The sequence below is a fragment of the Strix aluco genome, chromosome Z (assembly GCF_031877795.1).
Source record: "Strix aluco isolate bStrAlu1 chromosome Z, bStrAlu1.hap1, whole genome shotgun sequence".
NCBI classification, from domain to species: domain Eukaryota; kingdom Metazoa; phylum Chordata; class Aves; order Strigiformes; family Strigidae; genus Strix; species Strix aluco.
Window position 1 is genome coordinate 84,679,787 of NC_133971.1, and position 22,457 is coordinate 84,702,243.

Here is a 22,457-nt window from a genome sequence, read left to right on the forward strand (position 1 = left end):
ATCTCTGTGCCTGTTACAAAACATCAGACAGCAATCAAGCTGTATCTTAGCAAACAGCTATTTTAGGTAGTACAACCAGCAGAACAAAATCCAACCTCTAGCTTAGAGATAGGCCACACCGTATCATTTTTTTAACCTGCCATCACTTTGAGTATGTTAATATATTTTTAACTTGTAGATTTTGAACCCATAGAGGGATTACTGAGATCTTTTAGTAAGCCATGTTAACGAGAGGAGATTAACCCCTATTATTAGGAGTTGAGCTAAATCTAGGGTGAAGGCATTAAGCTGAACCAAAAATCTGTGCCACTGGCAAAGTCCATAACTCCCTAACTGGCAAAATGTTTTGTGTTGCTTGGATTTAAAACAGACCTGCTCAGAGGAGCGTTGCTTATCAGACTTGTTGTCCCCTCGCTGGTTGAATGATGGACTGTAGCGCTGGGTCCAGGACCCCCCGCTGTGCTGGGAGGAGAGGGACGAGCCAGCCAATAGTGGGTGTGAGTACCTGGCAGCTGAGCCTAAGCCAAGCTTCAGTCTTGCTCTGGTGCTCTAGGTCTGTGCAGCTGGGGAGGCTGTGAGCATCACCGGGCACTCCTGGCCAAGCAGTGCTGGTGGCCGGCTCCAAGCTCACTGAGCCTAGCTGGCCGTGCCATCATCACAGGGGTGAGGTGGAAGCGGGGATGAAATGAGGTTCAAAGACTGTACTGGAAGAAGAATCAAGGAATGCAAAGTCTCCCCACAATCCCATGCTTGGGAGTTTGGAGTCTCCTTTTTGCATTTGAGAAGCAGTTGGTCACTTCTGATTTGCAAACATCACCTCATCACAGTGAGGAACGGAAACACGTTGGTGTTCACTTCGGGTTCTTCTTATTTTTTCCTTAAAATCAGTCATTTCCTGAAACAGCACTGTTGTTGGTGTCCTGTCCCCATCCCCCCCGCCGCCCGCACAGTGAACTGTTTGTCACCCTGAAAAAAGAAGAAGTTCCCCAGCTCAAATCCCGGGTGTCCTCAAGGCCAGAGGAAGAGTCACAAGTTTTGCTGCAGCTCTTCAGCCTGGAAGATGCACTCTCAGATCAGCTGGGTCCAGCCTGGCGCTTCCAGGCTGCCTGATCGGTCATGCTTGATTGCTAATTAGCTATCTCCAGCCCTTTCTCTGTGAATTATGATAATGAACATAAAGAACTGTTTATTCTAAATGAGACTTCCCAAGGGTAACAGCCTCCTCAGTGGCTGTAGAAATGGAAAGCAAGCCTGAGGAAACACCAGGGCGCTGTGGTTTTTGGCAACAGATGATAAACATTTCTTTGTGGATGGAGCAGAGCATGTAATTTACTGCCCGGCTCTAACAAGAGCAGTCTTGACCATTTTGCTATTCTTTGCCATCGATGTCAAAACACAACAGCTAAATCCCAGTCAGAAACTGTGCAGTTGATGTTTTTGTAGGTAGCAGCATAAAACTTACTGGATTTTATCTGTGGAAAATGAATTTGACATTTTTATAAGATCTCAGATGTTCTCTTAACTGCTTCATTGCTCATGGATGGACAGACAGGTCCTGCACATCCTCTGTAGAGGACAATGGTGGTGGGATCAAGTAGCGCCTAGACAGTTGTGTGGATTTGTTCAAGAGCAGGAGGCTTCTGTTGGACTCCCTGCTAGTTTTGCATTGCACAGGTAAAAAGTAATCATCTAAAGCCACTGAGCTTGCTTCTCAAGCACAATCATCAGTCATTTTTATCAATCACCAGCAGCATTTACTTCAAAGATCATCCTCTGACAAGAACTGATTACAGTGGCTACTTTACTGCAATTTTGGTGACATCCCAGTGGGCAATAAAAGTCCATTTGTCCCTGTTTTATCCCCAGTCATTGGAATGTATCAACACAGAGCAATGCCTGGGCAGGGTGGTGGATACAGGCAGCCATCCCACTGCCAGGCCCACGCTAGCACATTCAAAACTGTCTTGGGCACCTTTGAATGCTACTGCACAGTATTGTGTGTGAACAGTGAAGTGAATTAATTAAAATTCAGAGATTCAAGTTGTGTGCCAGTGAGGGCAGTACCTGTGCCATCTGGTAATGAACGTGGGAAGTGCTCTCAGCTCCCAGGCACAAGCTGTCTGAGAAGCATCGGGCAAGCCAGGGTCTATGCTCAGTGGTGGGTCACCCTCAACTGGTTCCTCAGGGGGGGTTGGTTCCTCAAGGAGGTTAATTCATGGACCCTGATACAGGTATATGAACTGCACAATGGGCTAGAAAGAATCCCAACCTAGAGACTGGAGTGCCTATTCCCATGATTTTTCAACGCAGCCTGTGTTTTACAGTTGTCTCACCTTAGACATCTACCAGTACTTCTGGAGGGTGTATGGTCCCTGGGCTGGCACTGAGCTACTGCGGCAGCCCATGGTGTCACACTGTGATGCTCTTGACTACATCTTCTGCAGGACTGCATCGTTAAAACATTATGGCAGATGAAGTTGGACATTAACTGGAAAAGTACTGGGGGACAAGATCTCTGTCAGCTTCCAGGAGCACTGAAAATTAATTTGGTGTGTTGGAAACAGTGATCAAATAAAGTCACTGTTGCACACAACAGTGACCTTGTGAATATGCAAAGGGTTCAGTGCTTACAAATTAAGAAAAGCCAGTGTTAACCACATGCCAGCATAATTTTCAGTGGACTTCTGTGGTTTTCTGTTATGATTCAGCATTTAATTACATGATTGTAGTCTGAGTTTTTTTTGTAGTTCCGTTTCTCTCGGGTTTCCCGAGAGGTCCAAATGCAATGAAGTTCTAGTATTGCAACATCTCCCTGGTTTACAAAACAGCTTAATCCACAGGGAGGGTCGGTAAAGCTGCACAGCTGAGGGGGTGGCTGCTCTTGTCTGCAGCTCTGCAAACAGGGTTCCCCTAAGAGCTCCCTCAAGGCTGACCCCTCTCTCTAGAAGCTCTCAATTCACAATGCTTGGCTGTCAAACCACAGGCGCATGCCCAACCTCCCACGCAGGGTGATACATTTGTGCGTGGGGGTGCTTGGATTGTCTCCTTCGAGGAGGTACCTCCGCAGGCTCTCCCCGTCGCAGGAGGAGGGCTGCAGGCTGCGGCTGGAGACCGTCAGCAGAGTGAGCAAGGAGGCAACCTCCTCCTCTTGGTTTTGGTGCAGATTTCCCCATTTTGTGTCCTTTGACCACCTCCCATAGCAGTGAAGCTCTGAAAGAGTTTAAAAAAATCGGATAACCCTGCTGAAAATTGGGACATTAAAGCACAGGTTTTCTCTACTTATATTTCTCAGTTAACACAGGCACCGGAGTTAGGAAATTTGTCGCGCCATTGCTAGGTTGAGCCATTCTCCAGAAGTGTCCGTCCCTTTCTGTTGCATACAGAAGGACCTTGTGCTTAGCCAGGCCCTTTGCTGTGCACACTGATAGGGTGAATTTCTGAGGAAATTCAGCTACTTCACAGAAAATCATGCATAGTTATAACAAGGGATGTGACGGCATTGATTATCCTGCACTCAGTGCACTAATGTGGGGAACTCTGTCCTGGTTCATGTGTATCTGCCTTCTGCGCCCTGTCATAGCTGTGGCTTGAAAATATATTGGGTCAGGGATTATTGTTTTGGTCAGGGTTTACATAAAGACTTGGGATTCCGGCCCATGCCAGGGATGCTTTGGTGTCAGTCTAGTATAAATACCAATACTTTTCTTCTGTGAAAGCTGAAGAGTGGTGTTCATTTGGTTAGTAAGTCTAAGGAATTATCTGAGTGAGAAGTCTAAGAAATCTAAGTAAAGAACTATTGGTTTTCTTGGAGATCTCTTTATGTTGAAGTTAGTTTCTATTTGCAGCATTCGTACTCTAGTGGTTAACATCATGGAAGTAAAAACATATTATTACTACTACCACTAATTAAGAGTGCGGAAAGGTCCAGAAATCCAAGTCAGATGAAAACTTGTAATATGACACATTTCTAAATGAAGGTGTACTTTTTATTTCAAGGAAAAGTGGGAGGTTTTCTGCCAGCAAACACCACACAAGCTCTTGGTAGAAGCTGCAAGCTCTGTGTGCAAGTAAGAGAGAGTGGTGGTGTTTTGAGGTTATGGACCCTGCTACACATGATGACATTCATTACTGCTGAGCACCAGTGCTGTAGAATTTGCTGGATCCTCCAAAGAATTAACAGAAATATGGGCTTGGGGCAACCCACTGCCCTGGCACTGAATTGTTTCTTGGTGTCACTATATCATGGATTGCTTCAGTATCTCCATGTTACTAAGGCCTGCCTGTTTTTCTTCCGCTTGTAATGCAATCTGCAAAACTTCATCTGTAATGAAGTACTCTGCTTAACATCCTGTTATACCTTTCATTTGATTTTTATTGTTGCACTTTAGAAGATTCATCCACAGGAGTGTCTGTGTGGGCAACAATAAAAAGCCCAAGATAAATTTATTCTGAATTATTATCTGCAGTTGTAATAGATAATAGAGACTGGATTTCTGTTAGTATTGTGATTCATTTAAATAAAAAACATATGCCCGAAGTCAGCACCTTGGAGATAAGTCAGACATCTGGCTGAGATTCCATGTTTGGGAATGTAAATGATGCAGATGGTGAGATTATAATACACACTGTGCCCATCGGGTTGTAACAGTGATGAACAAGCACTTCATTAGGTAGAAAAGGCAGAAAAAAATTCCAGACTAAGAGGTGAAATTTCTCAAGGAATGCAGATGATATTAATTTCAGTTTGGAGCTTGCACACATGGGTTAGGGGGAGTCTGCTTTACACCGCATACCAAACCTTTATTCCAAATATTGTAGAGTGCGCCAGATATAATATAGTGCTTTCAAACAACTTTGCAGAATCAGATTGATATCTCAGGCTATAAAAATGTTGGGTTTTCTTCCTTGGAGTGTTTTGGGAATCAAAAACAACTTGTGAACAGAGTAGGAAAGAAAACAAGTAGTTTCTTTTATTCTGCATAAAATATTACCTTCATGGAAGTGCACTGGTGTGAATTGCAGAGTGGGCTCAAAATCAACGCACAATTATTACATGTAGATAAACTGGTGGGAATGTAGAAGCAGTCCAACTTGCCACAAAATGTATGTTCTGAGAGGAAAAGAGGTATGAATCTTGCAATGAGAATCTTGTCTTTACTGATAGTGATTTAGCCTCAGATCTAAATTTAGCATTGTCTCTACAGGCTAGCAGAGACTAATGCCTTGGGTGTACAATGTGTTTACCTGTGATATCACTTTTTGGAGACAACATGCACTTTCCAGGGGGACTTAAAATTAACTTGGGGAGAGCCAAAGTGACTGTCACCCACAAGTCACACCAGTCATGATAAGCCAGTCAGAAAAAATATGCTACTCCCTTATCTCCTAGACTTCCTTAGCAGTCACCCTATATTATCCTTATTTAAGTACAACATCAACTTGAAAGTTTCTGGAAGTTTAGTAATGATGGTCATAGCATGAAACAGAGGACCATAAGTTAGTAGGAAGAAATCACCCAAACTTTCCCCAGTTGTTTGCTTTAGATGAAGGTGACGACTCTTGCCTATCACCAGGGTTGTGGTTCGTCCTAGGCAGTTGATCAGTGCCGCATCTGCCATTGCTTGTCAAGGCTTCCCACGTGATGGGGCCCCGTCCTGCCACTGGTCAAGGCCACAGCCATAACTTCCCTGCTGCAAAAACCTCTTAGTGCTGTCACTCATTTTATTTGGAAAATAGATCTTAAGAGCCCAAGGTATATCACATTCAATCAGGCCAAGGCAGATGAGACCGTCAGGCACCTCTTTTGCAGTGCACCTTCAGTATTCATCTCCTGCATACCTGCATTAGCCTGTCTTCTCTTCACCTTGCACTGAAGGCAAGAGGTCTTTCCTTTTCAAACAATCCATCCTGCTCTCCCCAACATGAGAAGATGCCCTTTGTACCTGTCAGGATGTCCTGGAGGAAAATGCTCTCCTCTCAACCATGGCTGCTGTGACATGAAAATTCTATTTAAGTACTGATAGGGAATAAAACACTAGCAGAGATGAACATTAATGTTCTAGCAGTTGTTCAGCCTTCGTGATAACACCAGGTTTGTCAGGTTTATGGTATGGTTCCAGTGAGGGCTGCATAGGCAGGTTCAGGTCCCTTCATGAGTATTCAGCCTTCCCCATATTTCCTAGGTATCAGCAGGCATTACAGTAGTGAGGCATTTATACTGCAATACTGTAAATGTGCTAATGGTAAAGGAAGAACAAGCAACATGGTGCTGAGCATTGTCAAGAAACAGCAGACTGAGCTGTTCAGAAAGGTTTTGCCCAGGAGGCACCGTAATTAGCCTACAAAAAAGTGACATTGTGAGAGAAATGCCAAAAGCCAATGGCAGACTGATGGGGAGAGTTGGGTTCCCACAAGCAAACAAGCACATGGCCAGGAGCAAGCACGTCTTAAAACCGACACCCAGCAGGATGCTTGCCTTCATCGCGGCTCACGGAAATAAGGCAGACAAAGCAAAATCGAATCACCAGAAGAAAACAAACGTTTGCAAGTGAGTTGAAAAGACCCTGTGGCGGCAGACGAAACCACTGAATGCCATGACTGGGCTGGTGCACAGGACAGTTGTCCAGGATGATCTGCAGGGAGGAGAAACATGATGAAATGAGGCAAACTGAGAGACATTTGTAAAGAAAACCAGCATCTGACACAAACAAAAGCTCTGATCCTGTACAGATGAGCTCTTACAGAGTGCCTGCAAAGGCAGGCTGGAAAGGTCTGAAGCCAGTAATCCTCTGCACATGCCTTCAAGGAGTGATGTTAGCCCTAGACAACAGCACTACCTGTATATATCCTACCCCATCTTCTGGGTGAATTGGTCAGGAACCCTGATTCTGATCTCATTCTGATCTCACTTTTTTTTTTTTTTTTTTTTGCTTCTGAGACCAAACTTTGAGCCATTTGGATGTTTCAAATGCCGGAGTTGCTCCAGTGATCACAGCTCTGAATTGCTGCCTGTAACCAGAACTACTCCATCAGCTCCAGCAGAGTCATCCCTGGTTTGCACTGGTTTTAGGAAGGCGTGTAGTAATATAAATCTGATATGTGCCTGCAGGCACTGGTATCTGAAGACATAGCCCTGTTTCAATTGTGATGCATAGCTAATACAAGGGTACTTGCACAATACTGCAAGCCAACAGGGAGGAAAGAAAAAGAATGAGATCTTTGGGTTTACACCAATAATACCAAAGTGACACCTAGAAACATCACTCACTATTTTGCAAAGGCCTCAATAGAACAGTAAAATTAGACAAATTGCAGGAGAAAAACAAGCACCACAGAGGAATGGAACCTCCCATTTTGGATGAAGTGAAACAGCCCAGAACAAAGCAGTTACCAGAGACAAAGCACACCGTAATGCAGAGTTTTAAATGTGCTTTTGTATGGGCCACCCAACTGTCCATAAACCCTCCAGTTACATGTTGGTAATAACTTCTAGATGTAAAACACCTTCATCCCAAATGGACACGATGGGTATTTTCTCAGGTATTTACTCACTGAGGACATACATGCACTTCTGCAGGACAGCACAGCAGCAGGTTAGGAGCACACCTCAGCACACTCCACAGTTCAAACCACAGCAAGAATACTGGGTCTATTTTGACCTTTGTGAATAATTCATTTGCAACTATGAGTATTTCCCTCCTATTTAAAAAAAAAAAATTACACAGTAGACCAAAAGTCTAAAATTGATATGCTTCATTTCTTTACATGGAAATATGTATTTCTTAATAGGGAAAGTGAGAATAAAGCTTATCAAGCAATAAAAAAATAAATTTTTCTGAGTGAAGCACATACCTTCACTACTAGCTGTGCTCCAAGCCAAACTCGTATGGCTTAGTTTCTCTGATTAAGGGGGTAAACCAGCTAAAGCTGTTTTTTTCTTCCCAGGCAGCACAATGTTGGCAATGTCACAGATTCTGATGGTGCAATTTTCCTTTCTCAAGGAAGATCTGTTTTAGATGAGCAAATTTTTTAAAGATGGGTAGAATTGGGGGATTGGTGGTTGTTTTCCAGCATCAAACAGCAGCGTGAGAAGTTGTGCAAGTTTTCTCCCAGAAGTCATCACGCTTGAAGCTCCCCATACATTCGCCACAAGTAATCCCCACCAGCTCAGGACCACATCTTACTGGCCACCTGAGGATGTGAGGGTCCAGGTTTGGGTTTGTGACCTTCCCCCTCAGGTCCCTTGTGCATCTCAGAGGTTTTTGTCTTCACGTCTCCATCCCAGCAGCAAGGGCTGCCCCACAGCGGGTCTGCTCTTCCTTTGGCTCATTTCCACCCCTTCACTCTCGGTGTTTCATTGCTGGCCATAGAAAAGTGCCTCTTGGTCCTATCTCAGGCTGCCCAGGCATCATGCCTGGTGCCAGACCCCATCCCTAGTTTTGGGGCAGTGGGTTAGAGGGGGCTGGGGTTGGAGGAGAGGCTTTCTTTCATCTGGAGTTTGGTTGCAAGTAACAAGCATGCAGGGTGAAATGGGGGGTGAGTTGATAGTATTTTAGCATCTCATAAAAGTCTTGTGTTCAACCTCAGTAGGTCATTCAGAGCTAAAACCATCTTTCAGCAGCAGGGTGGAGAGAGAGGAGCCGCATCCAGCGCCAGCTCTGTTAAATTAGGCAATAGGAAATGGCCTCTCTGCAGGCCTGGGGCTGCGGTTTGCTCAGTTAGGGCACTGCACGGTCGCTCCTGCAATTAGTACTTGGCTAACGGGCAACTGACACCAAGTTTGTGCTCTGGCTTGAAAGCTGAGCCCTGTGTGGGACACGGCGCGGTGGGGAAATGGAAGGAAGTTTCTGAAAACAGCTTTGCTTCTTATTTTTAAAACTGATCCCGTGCCACCCATTTGCTCACAAATTAAAGAGCAGGATGCACTGACTTTGAGAGGGCACTGCGGGTCTGGCGCACTCCGTGCTAAAATCACAGCAACCCATTCGTTGGCCGGATGGCATTCCTGCTCTTGCCATTTTTAACAGAGGAGCTAATTGCCACATCAAAAAGCTGCTCCATGAACTTTCCATCATCTGCTGACTGCAGTCTGAGCAGAGTAGCATCAGCTACACAGGCAGCCCAGATACCACTGCCACGTCCCAGACACCAAACCTTCTAGTGACACCATATAAATAACAGCTCGTTCCAGTAATGCTTGTCTGCTTAGTGAATTGTTTCAGGATTTACTCCATCCATCCTACCCTGCAACAAATAACCTGCAGATGTGTGGCTCTAAAAATAATCCTTGGCATTAGGGCCATGGTATAGCATCACTACATAATTCAAAAACATTTGTACTGAATTGTTTTAAAAATGAATCTTTTCAGTATGCTGGAAGCGCTTCATGAAGAGAGATTCTGTCCTAACAGAGACTGGTCTGTATATAGAGTATTTTGATATGAACTCTGTGGACAATAAACATGGATCTGACTTGTGAACATGTTATGTTAAGAATTATTTCTTTCCTTGTCCAATTCATTAAGCCTGTATACTTAATAAGCAGTTTCAGCTTTTACAAGGTCTTCTCTGGGAACAATAAAACAGAGGGAAAAAGGAGAGAAACATCTGGATCAGTGAAACACTCTTGAACTAATATCTTTTTTAGTGTCTTTATAGAGATTTCCAAGGGCTTACATTAAGAAGTTAATTCCATTGCTGCTATTAATTTTGAAAATATATTAGAAGCACAATTTTAACTTGGTCTTGGTGCTTAGATAGTGATCAGAGCTGGCCAACTCTTTCGTTTGAAAATACTCATGACAAATAGCATTGTTTGTATTTCATTCAAGATTTACTACTTTTTTTCAGTTTTTCTCCTTTTAAAATTTTATTGTGAAAATGGAGAGAAGAGGGGAGAGGAAACAGTGGGAGGGGACCAAAGCTGCAATTCCATTGCAATTTAGCAAATAACTTATTTTTTCTTCTTTTTTTTTCTGTTTGTTTTTTTGTTTGTTTGTTTGTTTCCCACTTCATTAATATTTTTAAATAATATCTGCTAGTGATTTTTGATTTGATTACCTACAGTTTTGTACACTTATCAACAAGCTGGAGCTAAGATGCTCAGGGGCTGGAGCACATTATGTTCAAGAAGAGCCCCAGGGAGCTGCATTTGCTCAGCCTGGAGAAGAGGGAAGTAAGGGGCAAATTTAATTGGTGTCTCCAGCTACCTAATGAGGAGTTGCAGAGATGACAAAGCCAGACCTTCATCAGAGGTACACTCCAAAAGGACATGAGACAGAAGCCACGAGTTGCAGAAGAGACATTTAAAGTAGATGTAAAGGGGGGAAATGCGCAGTGAAGTGGTTAAGCACTGGAAGAGAGTCATAGAGAAGTGAGGCAATCTCCATCCCTGAAGACGTTCAAAACTCATCTGGAGGAGTCTCTGAGCAGTTAACCCTGCTGTCAGGTGTGCTTGAATCAAAGGTTTCCAAAGGTTCCTTGGAACTAAAATTATGCTGTGAATCTATTTTTCTAAAATTATGGAGGGGTTTTCCTACAATTTATATCTGCTGCTTATAGGATGGCTGAAACCTTGATTTGAAAAATTCCCTTGACTGCACTGAAGCAGGATCCTGCCCTGGTAACTCTAAGCCAATACTGGAAGGATAAAAATCCTTAGGCATAAGTGGCTGTTAAGCATCATTATGTGATTCATAATGTATTAAATTAGATCGCTGTGCTTTTTGCACTCCTGTAAAGTGTGTGCTCCAAAAATAGGAGCCATTTCATACCCCTTGTCTGCAGATGGTATATAGAGAGTGCCCAGTTTCGCATTAATCTGGGACAATTCACATAAACCTCCGTACCCAGTGTGGTGTCTTGTCCTTTCAATGCAAGATTTTCCACACCAAAGAGGCAGAGTATCCAAACGCAGACATCTTCCTCATGCTGTCTGTTAGATTCCAGCTCAGTGCTGGAAGCCAAGGTGTCATCTGGACATTGTGGGTAGCCAGCATAAAGAACGAGGTGCTCAGAGCTACATCTTTCTTAAATTATTTTTCCATGCTATTTGACTTTCCTAAAAGCTGATGGCTTTGTCTCTGGCTCTCCCCACTTCTAGACTATGTAAATCAGAAGGACTAGCCTGGCGGGACTTACTTGTTTGCTTTGTTCCCAGAGCTGAATTTCAAGAACCATCACAAATTAAAGTATCTGTTAAATATTGTGTGCCTGTAGGGGGAGTACAGGAACAGGGGTACATGTCAAATCGCAAATCCATCAAAACCAGGAAGAGGTTTGCAACAGTTTTCAATGACAAATGTCAGCCAGACTTAATTAAGTTTATGCCACGAGTGATTGTCTGAAACTGTTCTTTGGAGAAGTCCGGTTGTAGCACATCCTCAGAGCTGAGCATGTGCTCACCCATCATCCTGAGTCTCGGTCCAAGCCTGTTCCCTACCTGACACATGTTCATGGCAAATTTGCCAGGGATTTCTGCAGAATCAGGATAAGGTCCTTACATGGCAGCTCACCCCTACGTGAACGTAGACCGAGTTACTAGCTTGTCTCTGAAGGTTAATTGGGATTTATGTCCTGTTTGGAGAGCTAGCTTTAGAACTCTGACTTCCTTGCATAGTTTCTGTGATGTGATTTTTCTGTGCATGTGTGTGTAAAAGGCGCTTGCCTTTTTTTGTTTATCAAAAGGAGTTTATTAGGCATTGCTTAAGCAGCATTTTAGTGATCTTGTTGATGAAAGATGCTATATAAACGGGGTTGGATTGGACTGGATTCAGTAAGTCTAAGAGCTTGCCAGCAATTTATTGCTGTTTGACTCCAGTGACCGAGCACCAGCGCAGCAGCCAGCAAGCGAGCGCAGCTCCTTGCAGCACTGCTCTGGCTCTGCCTTCCGTACTGAAATGGAATTTATTACTCTCTATCTCACATGGATATTTGGTAGGAAATTGGAGCTACAAAATGAAGAGTCATGGAAGTTTAAAAAAATCCAAGAGACAGGACAGATGTGCTGTGATTAGTCCTGTACTCTGGCTCACCTTGGGTTAGAAAAATAATTGAATGTGTGCAGTCATCAAGACATACTATTTACAGACTGGGAAGGAAATTTGGCTTGCAGTCCTCTAATTGGAAGTCAGAGGTGGTGGAAAGAAAGATTTTTTGCTCGCTTTTTCTACTTTAAATCTCAAAGTGGTGAGTTATTTTAAAACACAGGCTCAATCTTGGATCATTTCATTGAGATTTAGAAGGCTACCTGTTCTCAGAAATGACAATATATTTATGAGGATGCATTATACTTTGCCAGTTCATCAGACTACACCGTAAATGCAAACAGAGCTATCTTTGTATAAAATTCTTTTTTTTTCTTCCCCTCAAATTTCACACCTGTCAAACATTAATTTGATTCTGCAAGATCCATGCCAACTTCACCTGCAAAACTAAACAAAATCATTTTCTTGGTACAATGCCAGAAAATAAAAGAAATTTGTAAGAGAGCAAGACAAAGCTGACAGCGTGTATATAAAGCTGAGTCTAAGCAGATGAGAACAGTCAAAAGTCTTTTATTTAATCATTCTGCTATTTTTGACATGCTGTCTAGTGATAAACCACATGAGCATTCCCTTGCATTTAAAAAAAAAAAAAAAAAGAAAACCAATGAAATAAAAAGTCCAAGAAAGAGGGAAAGAAAGTACAGTCCAGCACTGAAGGAATCACATATGTGATTTTTGAGGATGATGTTCACATGCATGTAAAATGTCTTTTCCAGTGGCAGCAGGGTAATTACCTTTTTGACGTTGTGTAATATTTTCCTTCTGAGAGTTTCCTTCTTTGCTTAGAGAACATTCACAGGCAGATTTTTACTTAGTCATATTTGGACATTGTTGTGGTAAGTGAGATACAAGCACTGATGCTTACCAGTGCCGACAGTTGGTCTGTACTACAGAAAAAAATGCTGATTAGTCTGTGGTTAGTCGACGTGTTTGCAGCACCAAGGCTCTGGCTGAGCTCGAGACTGACAAGGGCCAGCATTAGTCCTGTCCCTGTAGCACAGTGCTACTGCTCCCCTGAAAATGTGAAGTCCTAGTCTGTATGGTTCACGTGGAAATCCCAATATGACCTTTTTCTTTCATTACACATCAGAAGGAAGGATCACAGTAAATATTTCTAAAAGTCTGTATTCATTGACCCAAAAAGCTGAGTTTTAGTTGCTACTTCCTCCTGCAGCAAGGTCATAAGCTCTTTTTTTCTTATGGAGCTGCCTGCAGGGTTTTCATACTAACCCCTTTCTCTGCATCCCAAAAGTCCTAAAATAGTCTAAAAGCAATGGGACTGCTGATCTGCTGACACAGGGGGATGGGTTGGGGAAGCGGTCTGCCTGCCCAGATTTTGTTTGAACACTCTACTGAACACCCCATCATGGCGAGATGTCCTGCACTGTGTCTGTGGAGAACAGAGGCCCAGGCACTGATACAAAATTGACAGATGTTTTTGGTGGCTAAATCCCTCAGACCTGTGAAGTTTTGCTTTTTTGTGCGTTCTCCAGTTTTGTGCAGGTCAGCACCTATCGTAGCTCCAAGCCCCACTGATAGCCATGCAGAGTGGAGGGTTTCTTGCATCACTTGACCTTTTTTTGCTCTTTTATAGAGGTATGAGCTTCATGCATTCACAAATACCGTGCTCTGCAGGGGCTGCAAACCATCGTATCAGTTTGGAAGGTCCCTTCTGAGAAAAAGGAACCACAGTTCATACTCCAGCACCATAAAATTCCCTTTGACCATAAAAAAGATGACATGAAACAGCACTTTGAGGAGAGGAGAAGTCAGTTAACAATACATTACAGTAAGGAGCAGCCAAGGAGCGTGTCTGAGAGCTTTCAAGAGCATTGGCCAGAGCCTCTTTGGGTAAGCGCTGGCACGGTTCCCTGGAGTCAACTGAGGTATGTGGCTTTTGCTGGGGGAGGATCTGGTCCCTGGCTTGTGTTCACGAAAGAGGAGCCCAGGAACTGTGACCCTTATCAAAACCTCCCCATTAGCACTAACTGGAACAGGATTTCATTTCTGGTGTCTGTCTTAATAGCCAGAGCTGAGCAAAAGAACAGATAGCAGGGCTTTTTTTTTCTAAGAAAACCATTGTATGTGAATACATTTATTTGACTTAAGTAGCTGACGAGAAACATGGCTTAGACGCAGGCAATGCATTAATCACTGCAAATCTGACTTTCAGAAAAATCAAATAATAGGTTGCAGTGATTTGCTGTCAGAGGTCTGAGTTCCAGCTTTGCTGGTGAAGGGTTGTCTCTGTGGTTGTCCAGGAAAATCCTGCTTTATTCAATCAAGAGAAATAAAGTAGCGCACATATACATGCAGTGGTCATAGGGGCTGCAGCACTTCCTAGGCAATGGAAAACATCACCATACTTGTGTTATTCACTCTCAGCTGGGACGGTGACTGGAAGGGCTCAGACTGGCCTTGGACCTTGCATTACACCCAATGAGAACATAAATTGTCTCTTTACAAAACTGTGAAAAAGGACTAAGTCTGGAAATCATGGCAAAGTGTATGCTGAGCAAGTGTCCGCAGGGAGGCCATCCTCTCTTACTCAAGATTTCGGTATGTATCCCACAGAAAGGCAAACAAAAATAAAGTGCATTGCTTCAGTTTTACACCATGTTGCCATAAATCTTCTCTCCATGTGAATTACAGCAAAACTGTGCACAGCTACTGAGCTGCGCTGCTTCCTTAATACACTTGCGCTGCAGATGGGCTTTGTCTGTGCGTGCTTTGGCAGACAGACCTATCCCTCACTTGGATTTTATATAGAATATGAGAAAAACAAGGGTTGGGTTTTTCTTAATGTACCTTGTTGGCTTGCTTTTATAGCTGTCTAATTATTTTTTGCAAGTTAATTGCTGTAGTTTATATTTGCATTTTTGCTGCACTGTGTATTTCTCAAAGTCAGGGTGATCAAAAAGAAACACTGGGCAGGCACAATAAGAAATCAGTCTAACAAAGACCCCTTTGTGCATTAAACACAGCCGTGCTGTGGCCTTTGCTGACTCAGGTCTTCAGGATATGGCACAAGTTCTTCTGAGTTCATGTTATGACATTGTCTGAAGAAATCTGGTTAAAATTTTTTTTTCTATCTTTTCCCAATAGGAAATTGGCTTTTTGATTAAGTACATTTGTTCGCTGTATTATCATTACTTTCTACCAGCACCAACCTGGGAGAACAGTGTTGATATATCTAAACCTACATAAAATGTTAAGCAGCTCTTAGGCCCCTAAACTGTGACTCTTCTGACATCCATGGGTCAGAAGTAACGTGTCAGAGAGGGGGGATTTGACCTGCTTGACCACCTGTGAAGCTGCTATGTCTTCCAGCAAAGAGATCTCAGGCATCAGCTGAGCTCTACAAACTGTCCATGTGTGTGCTCCTAGCCCTGATGAATGGAAGGTAAAGTGCTTCTGCTTGAGCTGCCTCTGTCTGGATGGAGCCATCCTGGAGGCTGACTGTCTGTCTGAACTCCAGCGTTGTAGGGATAAAGAGTAATATTTTAGCCTAAGAACTCACTTTCTGACTCACTGTAGGGATTTCTGTGTCTGCTTTTCTGCTAGGAGGCAAATATTTCCTAGAGAGGACTCTTCTGTTTCTACTTTTGACACCTTTAGCAGAAGTTTCCTTAACGCATTATGTTCATCTGACGCCAGTATAAAACTTTTCTTTTTCCCTTCCCTTTGCATTACCTTTGCCTTCCCTTTTTTCAGTCATTAAATGGCCATCACGTATCTTTTTCAACATAATTGTCATGATAGAGCTTTGGAGTTGCCTCTTTGCTGAAGTTAACCAAAACCTCAGTAATGCATGAAGCAGCTCTGAGCTAGCCATTGCCACAGCCCAAGTCACTGCCATGTTACTGCAGACAGATACAGGTTAATTATCACTTTAAATGTTTATCCTCTTATTGTTTGCATTTCCAAAGCATTTCAGCAGCTGTGGAACCCTGAATCATTCCCTTCCCTCTCGCACAGTATTTTCATGGTTCAGCACATCCCGGTCACTCCGGCACCGCCGCCAGCCGCAGTGTCCCGGTGCAGAACAGGAGGTGGGCTGGGGGCAATGGCAGCCCTGCACAGGTGGAAACAATTATGGGAAAAAAACGTGGCCTGCACTGGATGAGTTACTGCTGATAGCTGCCAGATAAGCTAACTTAATAAACTGGTGGCTTAATTAAGCCACATTCCTTGCATCTTGCCTTTCGTCCTGCCTGTCTGGGGCGATGCTATCAAGCAGCTACCGCTTTGTAAGACAGGGCAGGGGAGTGCTCTGCGTCCCGCAAAGGGGGGACCTGTGGGCAATGGGACTTAGGGGTGCTCCTGCAAAGCTCAGCTCCCCTTTCAGTCTGCAAGGTGATGGGCCACAAAAGCCTGCAACAGAGGCAGATGCGCTGCTTGACTAGTCACGGATGTGTTTATTGGTATCAAAGGTTTGACCCTAAATCCCATCTTCTGACACTCTGTGATCCAGGAGCACCTTGACCTCCAGAGCAGAGGGGAGTAGCTCAACATATCCCTGCTTCTCCTACAGCTACCTGTCAGAAAAAGGTGACTTTGCTTTGAGAGAGTCCCCATGCCTATGGATTTTCTTACAGATAACACAAGAGCTAGACATTGCAGTGACTGAAATAATGGTGCCCAAAACCCTCTGTGAATTTTGGCTTGTGCATGTTCCTGAGTGAAGATTGCACAAGAATCAGAAGTTGATAAATTTTTAATAGCTGAAACACCCTGTTAAAAACTGTAACAGATAAGTCTGCCAGAAGTTTCTCCTTTTGGAAACCAGATTTAAATTTAACGAAACAACTTAATTTCCCCATAGATCCAGATTTTAGTGGTTGAGCTTCTTACACCGCCATGTATTAGTTTGTGTTTGATGCATGCTCACATGTACAGCTGCGTAGCAACCAGCTCCCTGAAAGTTATTCAGTAGCTAAAATTATCAGTGGGGACCCCCTCTTACCTCTCATTATGTATAACGAGATCGCTGCTGTGCAACGTTGATTAGACATGTCAACCTGAAGCTGGATGTCTGAAAATGAGTATTGCTATTAAAATGCCTTTGCTAATGATCAACTCATATGTCCATCATTTTGACAGATTTCTCTTTAAGAATGTAAAAAGCTAAAGCATGCAGAAATCCCAGGGTTGCAATGTAATGTTCAGAGAAACGTGTATTGTCGTATTGTATTTCCTGTGCATTAACCCTAAAGTAGCGGTTTCCCTGGCAAAATCATGCTGATGGCTGAAGCTTGCTGTTGAGTATGGGCTGCACTAATACAGAGATCTGTAATCTTGAATTGGGAACCGATTATCACAGGGAGGTGGTTTCTGGAGTGTGATCCTGAGAGCAGGGCATCCCTCCTCTAAACCACTTCTTCAGGTGTGATTTGAAGCTTCCATTATATGGAAAAATCTTCAGGTATTTAAAGAAAATATTTCCAAATCTCCTTACCAGTCAACCCTGGGAAAATTCAACAAAAATTGAAAGGGAGTCTGAAAACAAGGAAATAACTTCTCAAAAACATCTCATCCCCCTGTGGAACTCACTGCTGCAAGAAGCTGTTGAAGAGACGGATTTCATCAGGGACTTGGATATCTTGCCAGGGCAACACCATTTTCCGATTGCTTTAACAGGAGCAACCCCTGTCAAGGCTACACAAGGCTGTGCTTGCTTCAGGGTGCCAGGGCAGTATTTAATGGCTGTAACTCAGTGTGTGGTGGCTTCCCAGTGTGTGGCAGTGGGAGAAGTGTTTGATCAGGGCGAGTGCTTTGGCTATCAGGAGAATCCAGGAAGAATCCATAAAAAATCACAATTTATCCACAAGAAAGCCAGCAAGTCCAGACAGAAGCCATTGCTGGCCAAGTTGAGAGGAGAGAGGCAGCTCCTGCAAGGTTCCCAGCAGATGAGCCCTTACCCAAGAGCAAGCTGTGCTGGCTGAAGTTTGCATCTGCTGCCACAAGCCACTTCAAGAGTGGGAGTCCTAAGGGTCCTAAGCCTGAAAACCAAGTGGGAATTCCCAGGGAGAAGGGTAGAAATGATGAAAGCTACTGCTGCCTCTTTCTGGTTAGTTCTGGCTGGCACAACCTCATGGGTCAGCATCTCATGGCAGGGATGCCCTCCCCTCCTTTCCCATCTCCCAGCCCTCTTTCAAGCCAGGCTGTATCTTCCTCTAAGAGTGGCTACAAGCAAGCCTTTATCAGCCTTCCTTCTTCCACAGACAGGAGGAGATGAATGTGCACTTGGAAAGCCAGCAGCATGGCTTGCAGCATATGAACAGCCTCCCCGATGCACCTTTGAACTCATTCCTCCTGCATTTGTTTGTCTTGAAGATAAAACCTCACAGCAGTGTTTGGAGAAAAGTCTAATGAGGGACCACTGTTTGCATAACAAAGCAAGGCTTCCTCTTCAGATGTTCAGCCTTCATTAAGCATAATTTATATTCCAGCTAATCTTTGGAAGAGGGTAAAATATGGAGCCAAAGTTTGTTTTTACATAGTTTGGAGTAATGTATTGTTTGTTTTAAGTGGTCAGTTCAACTGATAGTTGATTTAAATTCAACATAATGATGATTTGTGATGGATGCGTGTTGTCCAGGGGAGTGTTGTGTCATTGACTGCCGTGGCTTTAGCACTCTTCTGTGTCAGTTATTGAATTAAAGGGTAAGACCAAATGAATGGTTTCCCAGTTTTGCAGATATTTCAGCATGTCCACAAGGTATGAGAAACTATGAATTTGTAAAATGTAGTGGTTTTTTTCCCCTCAGTCTTATGTAGACTTGATGAAATAGCACACTGAACAGCAGTTTGTTTCTCTTGCAGTATTCCTGGTAGCCACAACACGGGACCCTTTGAAGGTCACCAGGTCCCTGCAATGAGTAGCTCTCCGGGTGATATGGGACACAGCTGTTTGTAAAGGCTCCTCAGCGCTGCTGGGAGTCCTGGTGACTTGATGTGATTTGTTGCCTAGAAAGCAAACAAGCAGGTATAGCTGAATGTCTAAATGTCATTACAGGCCAGTGTGTAAGAAACATTAATTTCTCAGCACTCAGACTTTGTTCATATCATAGGCACAAGTATCTGATCCTATTAATTCTTCACTCCAGTTTTGTCTCCCTGGGGGAGATACTCTCCCTTGCTCAGCTGAAATACCCAATATATTTATTTCACTTACCACCTTCCAGGTTTATTAAAAGATGAGAAATGACTGATAACATTTATCTTGTGTGTACTCCTCGCTGAGACTTACCCCTTTTTTCAAGTTTACATTGTAATGACAGATGTTTGAAAACACCCTTCATCATATCATAAAAATTATGACCTGAGTTGTGTATATAGACAGCACCAAGGTGTGCTGCATCCTTTCAACACAGGGGAGCAGGTTTTCAGAAACTACTTGGGATGTTTTTGGTCAGTGTTGGGGTGCCCAGCCCCATGCTCCTGAGGCAGCTGGCCATGCTGTCATTTAAAATGCCTCGTGAACTGAGTGGTGGGTTTCCATGTTGTTTTCTTTAATGCTGAGTTACTTCCAACTGCAAAGCTCAGGATCCTCATCTTGTTTGGTTCATCACATCTGTGATCTACCCATGACTGTTTTTAAAGGCAGCACCAACCTTTAGAGAATATATTTATTTATTCATTTATGTATTTTATTGTTTTTCAGGAAAAAATGCTGTAAGGGTTATAAGTTTGTTCTTGGACAATGCATCCCTGAAGGTATGTGATTTCACTGTTCTTACCCCTAATGTCCCTGTGCATTTGTCTTTCCTCACTTGCCCTGTTCTCCACACTGCCAGTTTGGAAGAGCATCCTTATATAACCACAGGCTCAGCCATATCTAATGTGTCAGTGGGGGAACTGTTCCCAAGAAATTGTTGAGAAAATAAAAAGAGCAACATCTTCCAAGTTTTGCTTAGCATGCCAGGTCTTGATCCTCCCCGAAGTACACGTGGCTGCACAGATCTTGTACCGTGACCTGCTGCAAACTCAGCATTCTGCTCTTGGCTAGGTACCTGGGAGCACTCTCTGCACCCAGGAGCACACCTTTCCTGGCTGATGGCTTTCTCTTTGTACCGCTTGGATCTGGCACAGCCAATTTGGGTTGTAAGCGCACAGGGAGTGGGTGACTAGGAGAGTTAGTCCTGCCTTTAGTTACCTATTTCCCGAAGACATCAGCAAGGGGAGAGCATTGACAAACAGTGTCTGTCTTCCACCACCTCTCCTGGTCGTGGGCATGGCTTCCTTGTTACCAGGGGCAGAGGGAGAATTACTTGGGGTAGTGAAAAGGGAATGATCCCCTCCTGGCAGAGGGGAGCTGCCCGTACACTTGCAAAGACAGTAGAGGGGTCCCAATGCTCAGAGGCTGCTGCAGCAAGACCTCATTTAGGAAAAGACTGAGCTCTGCCTGCCTTAACTTTGGGGTAGGCCTCTGTTGGGTCTACCCAGCTGATGGATTCACATGAGCAGTAGCAATGTGACTTCTTCAATCACTCCCACCACTTTGCCCAATCTGGATGAAATTGGCTCTGAAGTTACAGAAACATAGGAACTGTCAGGCAGAAGCAAATGGCCAGAGACTGTAAGCCAATAACCTTGTTTGCTCCAAAAATCAGGTTGAAAAGTTGGTTTATGGTAACACATCCTTCTATCTGATGACATATGGAAAGCCTCGAGTTAACCTGGGAGTTTTCCCAGTTTGGGATGGTGATGTTTTGAAAAGAAAAGTAGCAAATTAATACTGGAGAGAGCTGGTTTTTGAGTTACAGTGTCCAGTCAACAGGGATTATAACCCAAACACTGATCCTGCTGCTTTTTTTTTTTTAAATATGTATCTTCTTTGCTGCTGGCTGGAAACACAAGAAGACTGCTTGGGGGGGAAAAAAAAAAAAAAAAAAAAAAGCCACAGCAGGATTTGGGTGAAATTGATGCTCACAGGGAGTTCCTCGTCCCATAGTTTTGTAGTTCTGTCTTGGTGTGTGTGGCATGAGATGACAGCTGCCATGCAAGACGGACACTTGGAGGAGGTGGTTGTGCTGTGTTGTACAAGGTGGTTGTGTGTGTAGGAGGCAGAAGCCCTGAATCCTTTTGTGGTGGAAAGAAGCCAGGACTCTACAGTCTGGCCTCCAGCTTTCCTATGGATTGTAACAATTTTATACACTGGTTATTCACTAAATATAATGGATACAGTAGAAGTAATAGGAGCAAAAATAAAATGAGAGCTACAGCAACATGTTATTTTAGGCTTTTAATTTTAATCTCTTGAGGTTTTAGGTGATTATGAAAGCAACTTTTATTATGTACCCACTGACTTTGCTTAATCCTGTCTATTAACTGCATCTCAGTAACCTGAGAGTTTCTGCCACCAATTTAATTTCTCTGCTGGCTGTGGCTTCTCTCCCTTTGTATCTCCATTCCCTCTTTTTCAGCTCGCTCTATATTTTGTCTTCAACTTTAGAGGCCACAGGAATTGCTGTAACATCTGAGACGATCTTGGGCCGTTGGTATAGGGAGGAGAAACATGATTCAGTGAAGCATTCATTTCACTTACTCTGTTACAAGACATCACTTGGCTCTTCACACATTGTTTTGGCATGATCTTGACAGAGTAGCTGTATGAAATGCATATCTTGACACAGGCACATAAATACATTACAGATGTGAGTATTAGAGCACATCTGCACCTTTTAATCCAGTACTGGCAAGTGAAAGCCATGAGAAGTAGTTCCAGCCCTGTCTTCTCCTTGGTTTAGCAGTGGCTGCAGGCAGGAGGTTTGGGAGAGGGATAGACCCTCCCTTGTCCACCCTTTTATGACTGCCTCGGAAAGACACCGATCTCCTTCTTGGACAGCTGTTATTTAAACAGATTCTTTCCCAAAGGGTTGTGTCTTTGTCCATGTCCATCTTTGGCTTCTGTCCTGTTATTTCTTCTCTGCCCTGGAAGAGTAACAGAAATCAGTGCAGTCCAGTATGAATCCATGCCCCCGGGTTCTGCATTTCATTTGCTTTGGACTCACCTTCACACTCTGGGTGTCAGCTACAGAAGCAGGGAGCAATGATCCTCAGGAAACATCTAGAGGAGTTTGCTTTGCGTGTCTGATTCCCATTGTAGCGTCTCTTCCCGCTTCACCTGACCAGTGAAGCAGGTCAAAAAAGAGCTCGTCACCCTTTTCTCCTGAGTGATCTCCTTCTTCTTTGTTTTGGAGACTCACAGCTCCAGCTAGGTCCTGTCACCAATAGTAAAGCAGGGACAGATGTAGGCTGAAACAGCTTATTTTGGAGAGCACCCTCCTTACCACTGGTTTGTTACTTGAGTTTCTTGGCTGTGGATTAATTCAAGGCAAAATACTCTATGACAGGCAACCACTGATCAGATCTGCTCTTTCCTCACTAATGCTATTTCAGAAATTTCTT

General features: G+C 43.6%; 1 protein-coding gene across 1 annotated transcript in view; it reads left to right on the plus strand.

Annotated features, from left to right (window-relative positions):
* CCBE1 (collagen and calcium binding EGF domains 1) overlaps positions 1-22,457 on the plus strand; it is a 102,135-nt gene that overhangs the window by 56,554 nt on the left and 23,124 nt on the right. Inside the window, exon 3 of the mRNA XM_074813276.1 lies at positions 19,711-19,763. Within this exon, the coding sequence (XP_074669377.1) occupies positions 19,711-19,763 (53 nt within the window). The remainder of the gene's footprint in view (positions 1-19,710; positions 19,764-22,457) is intronic.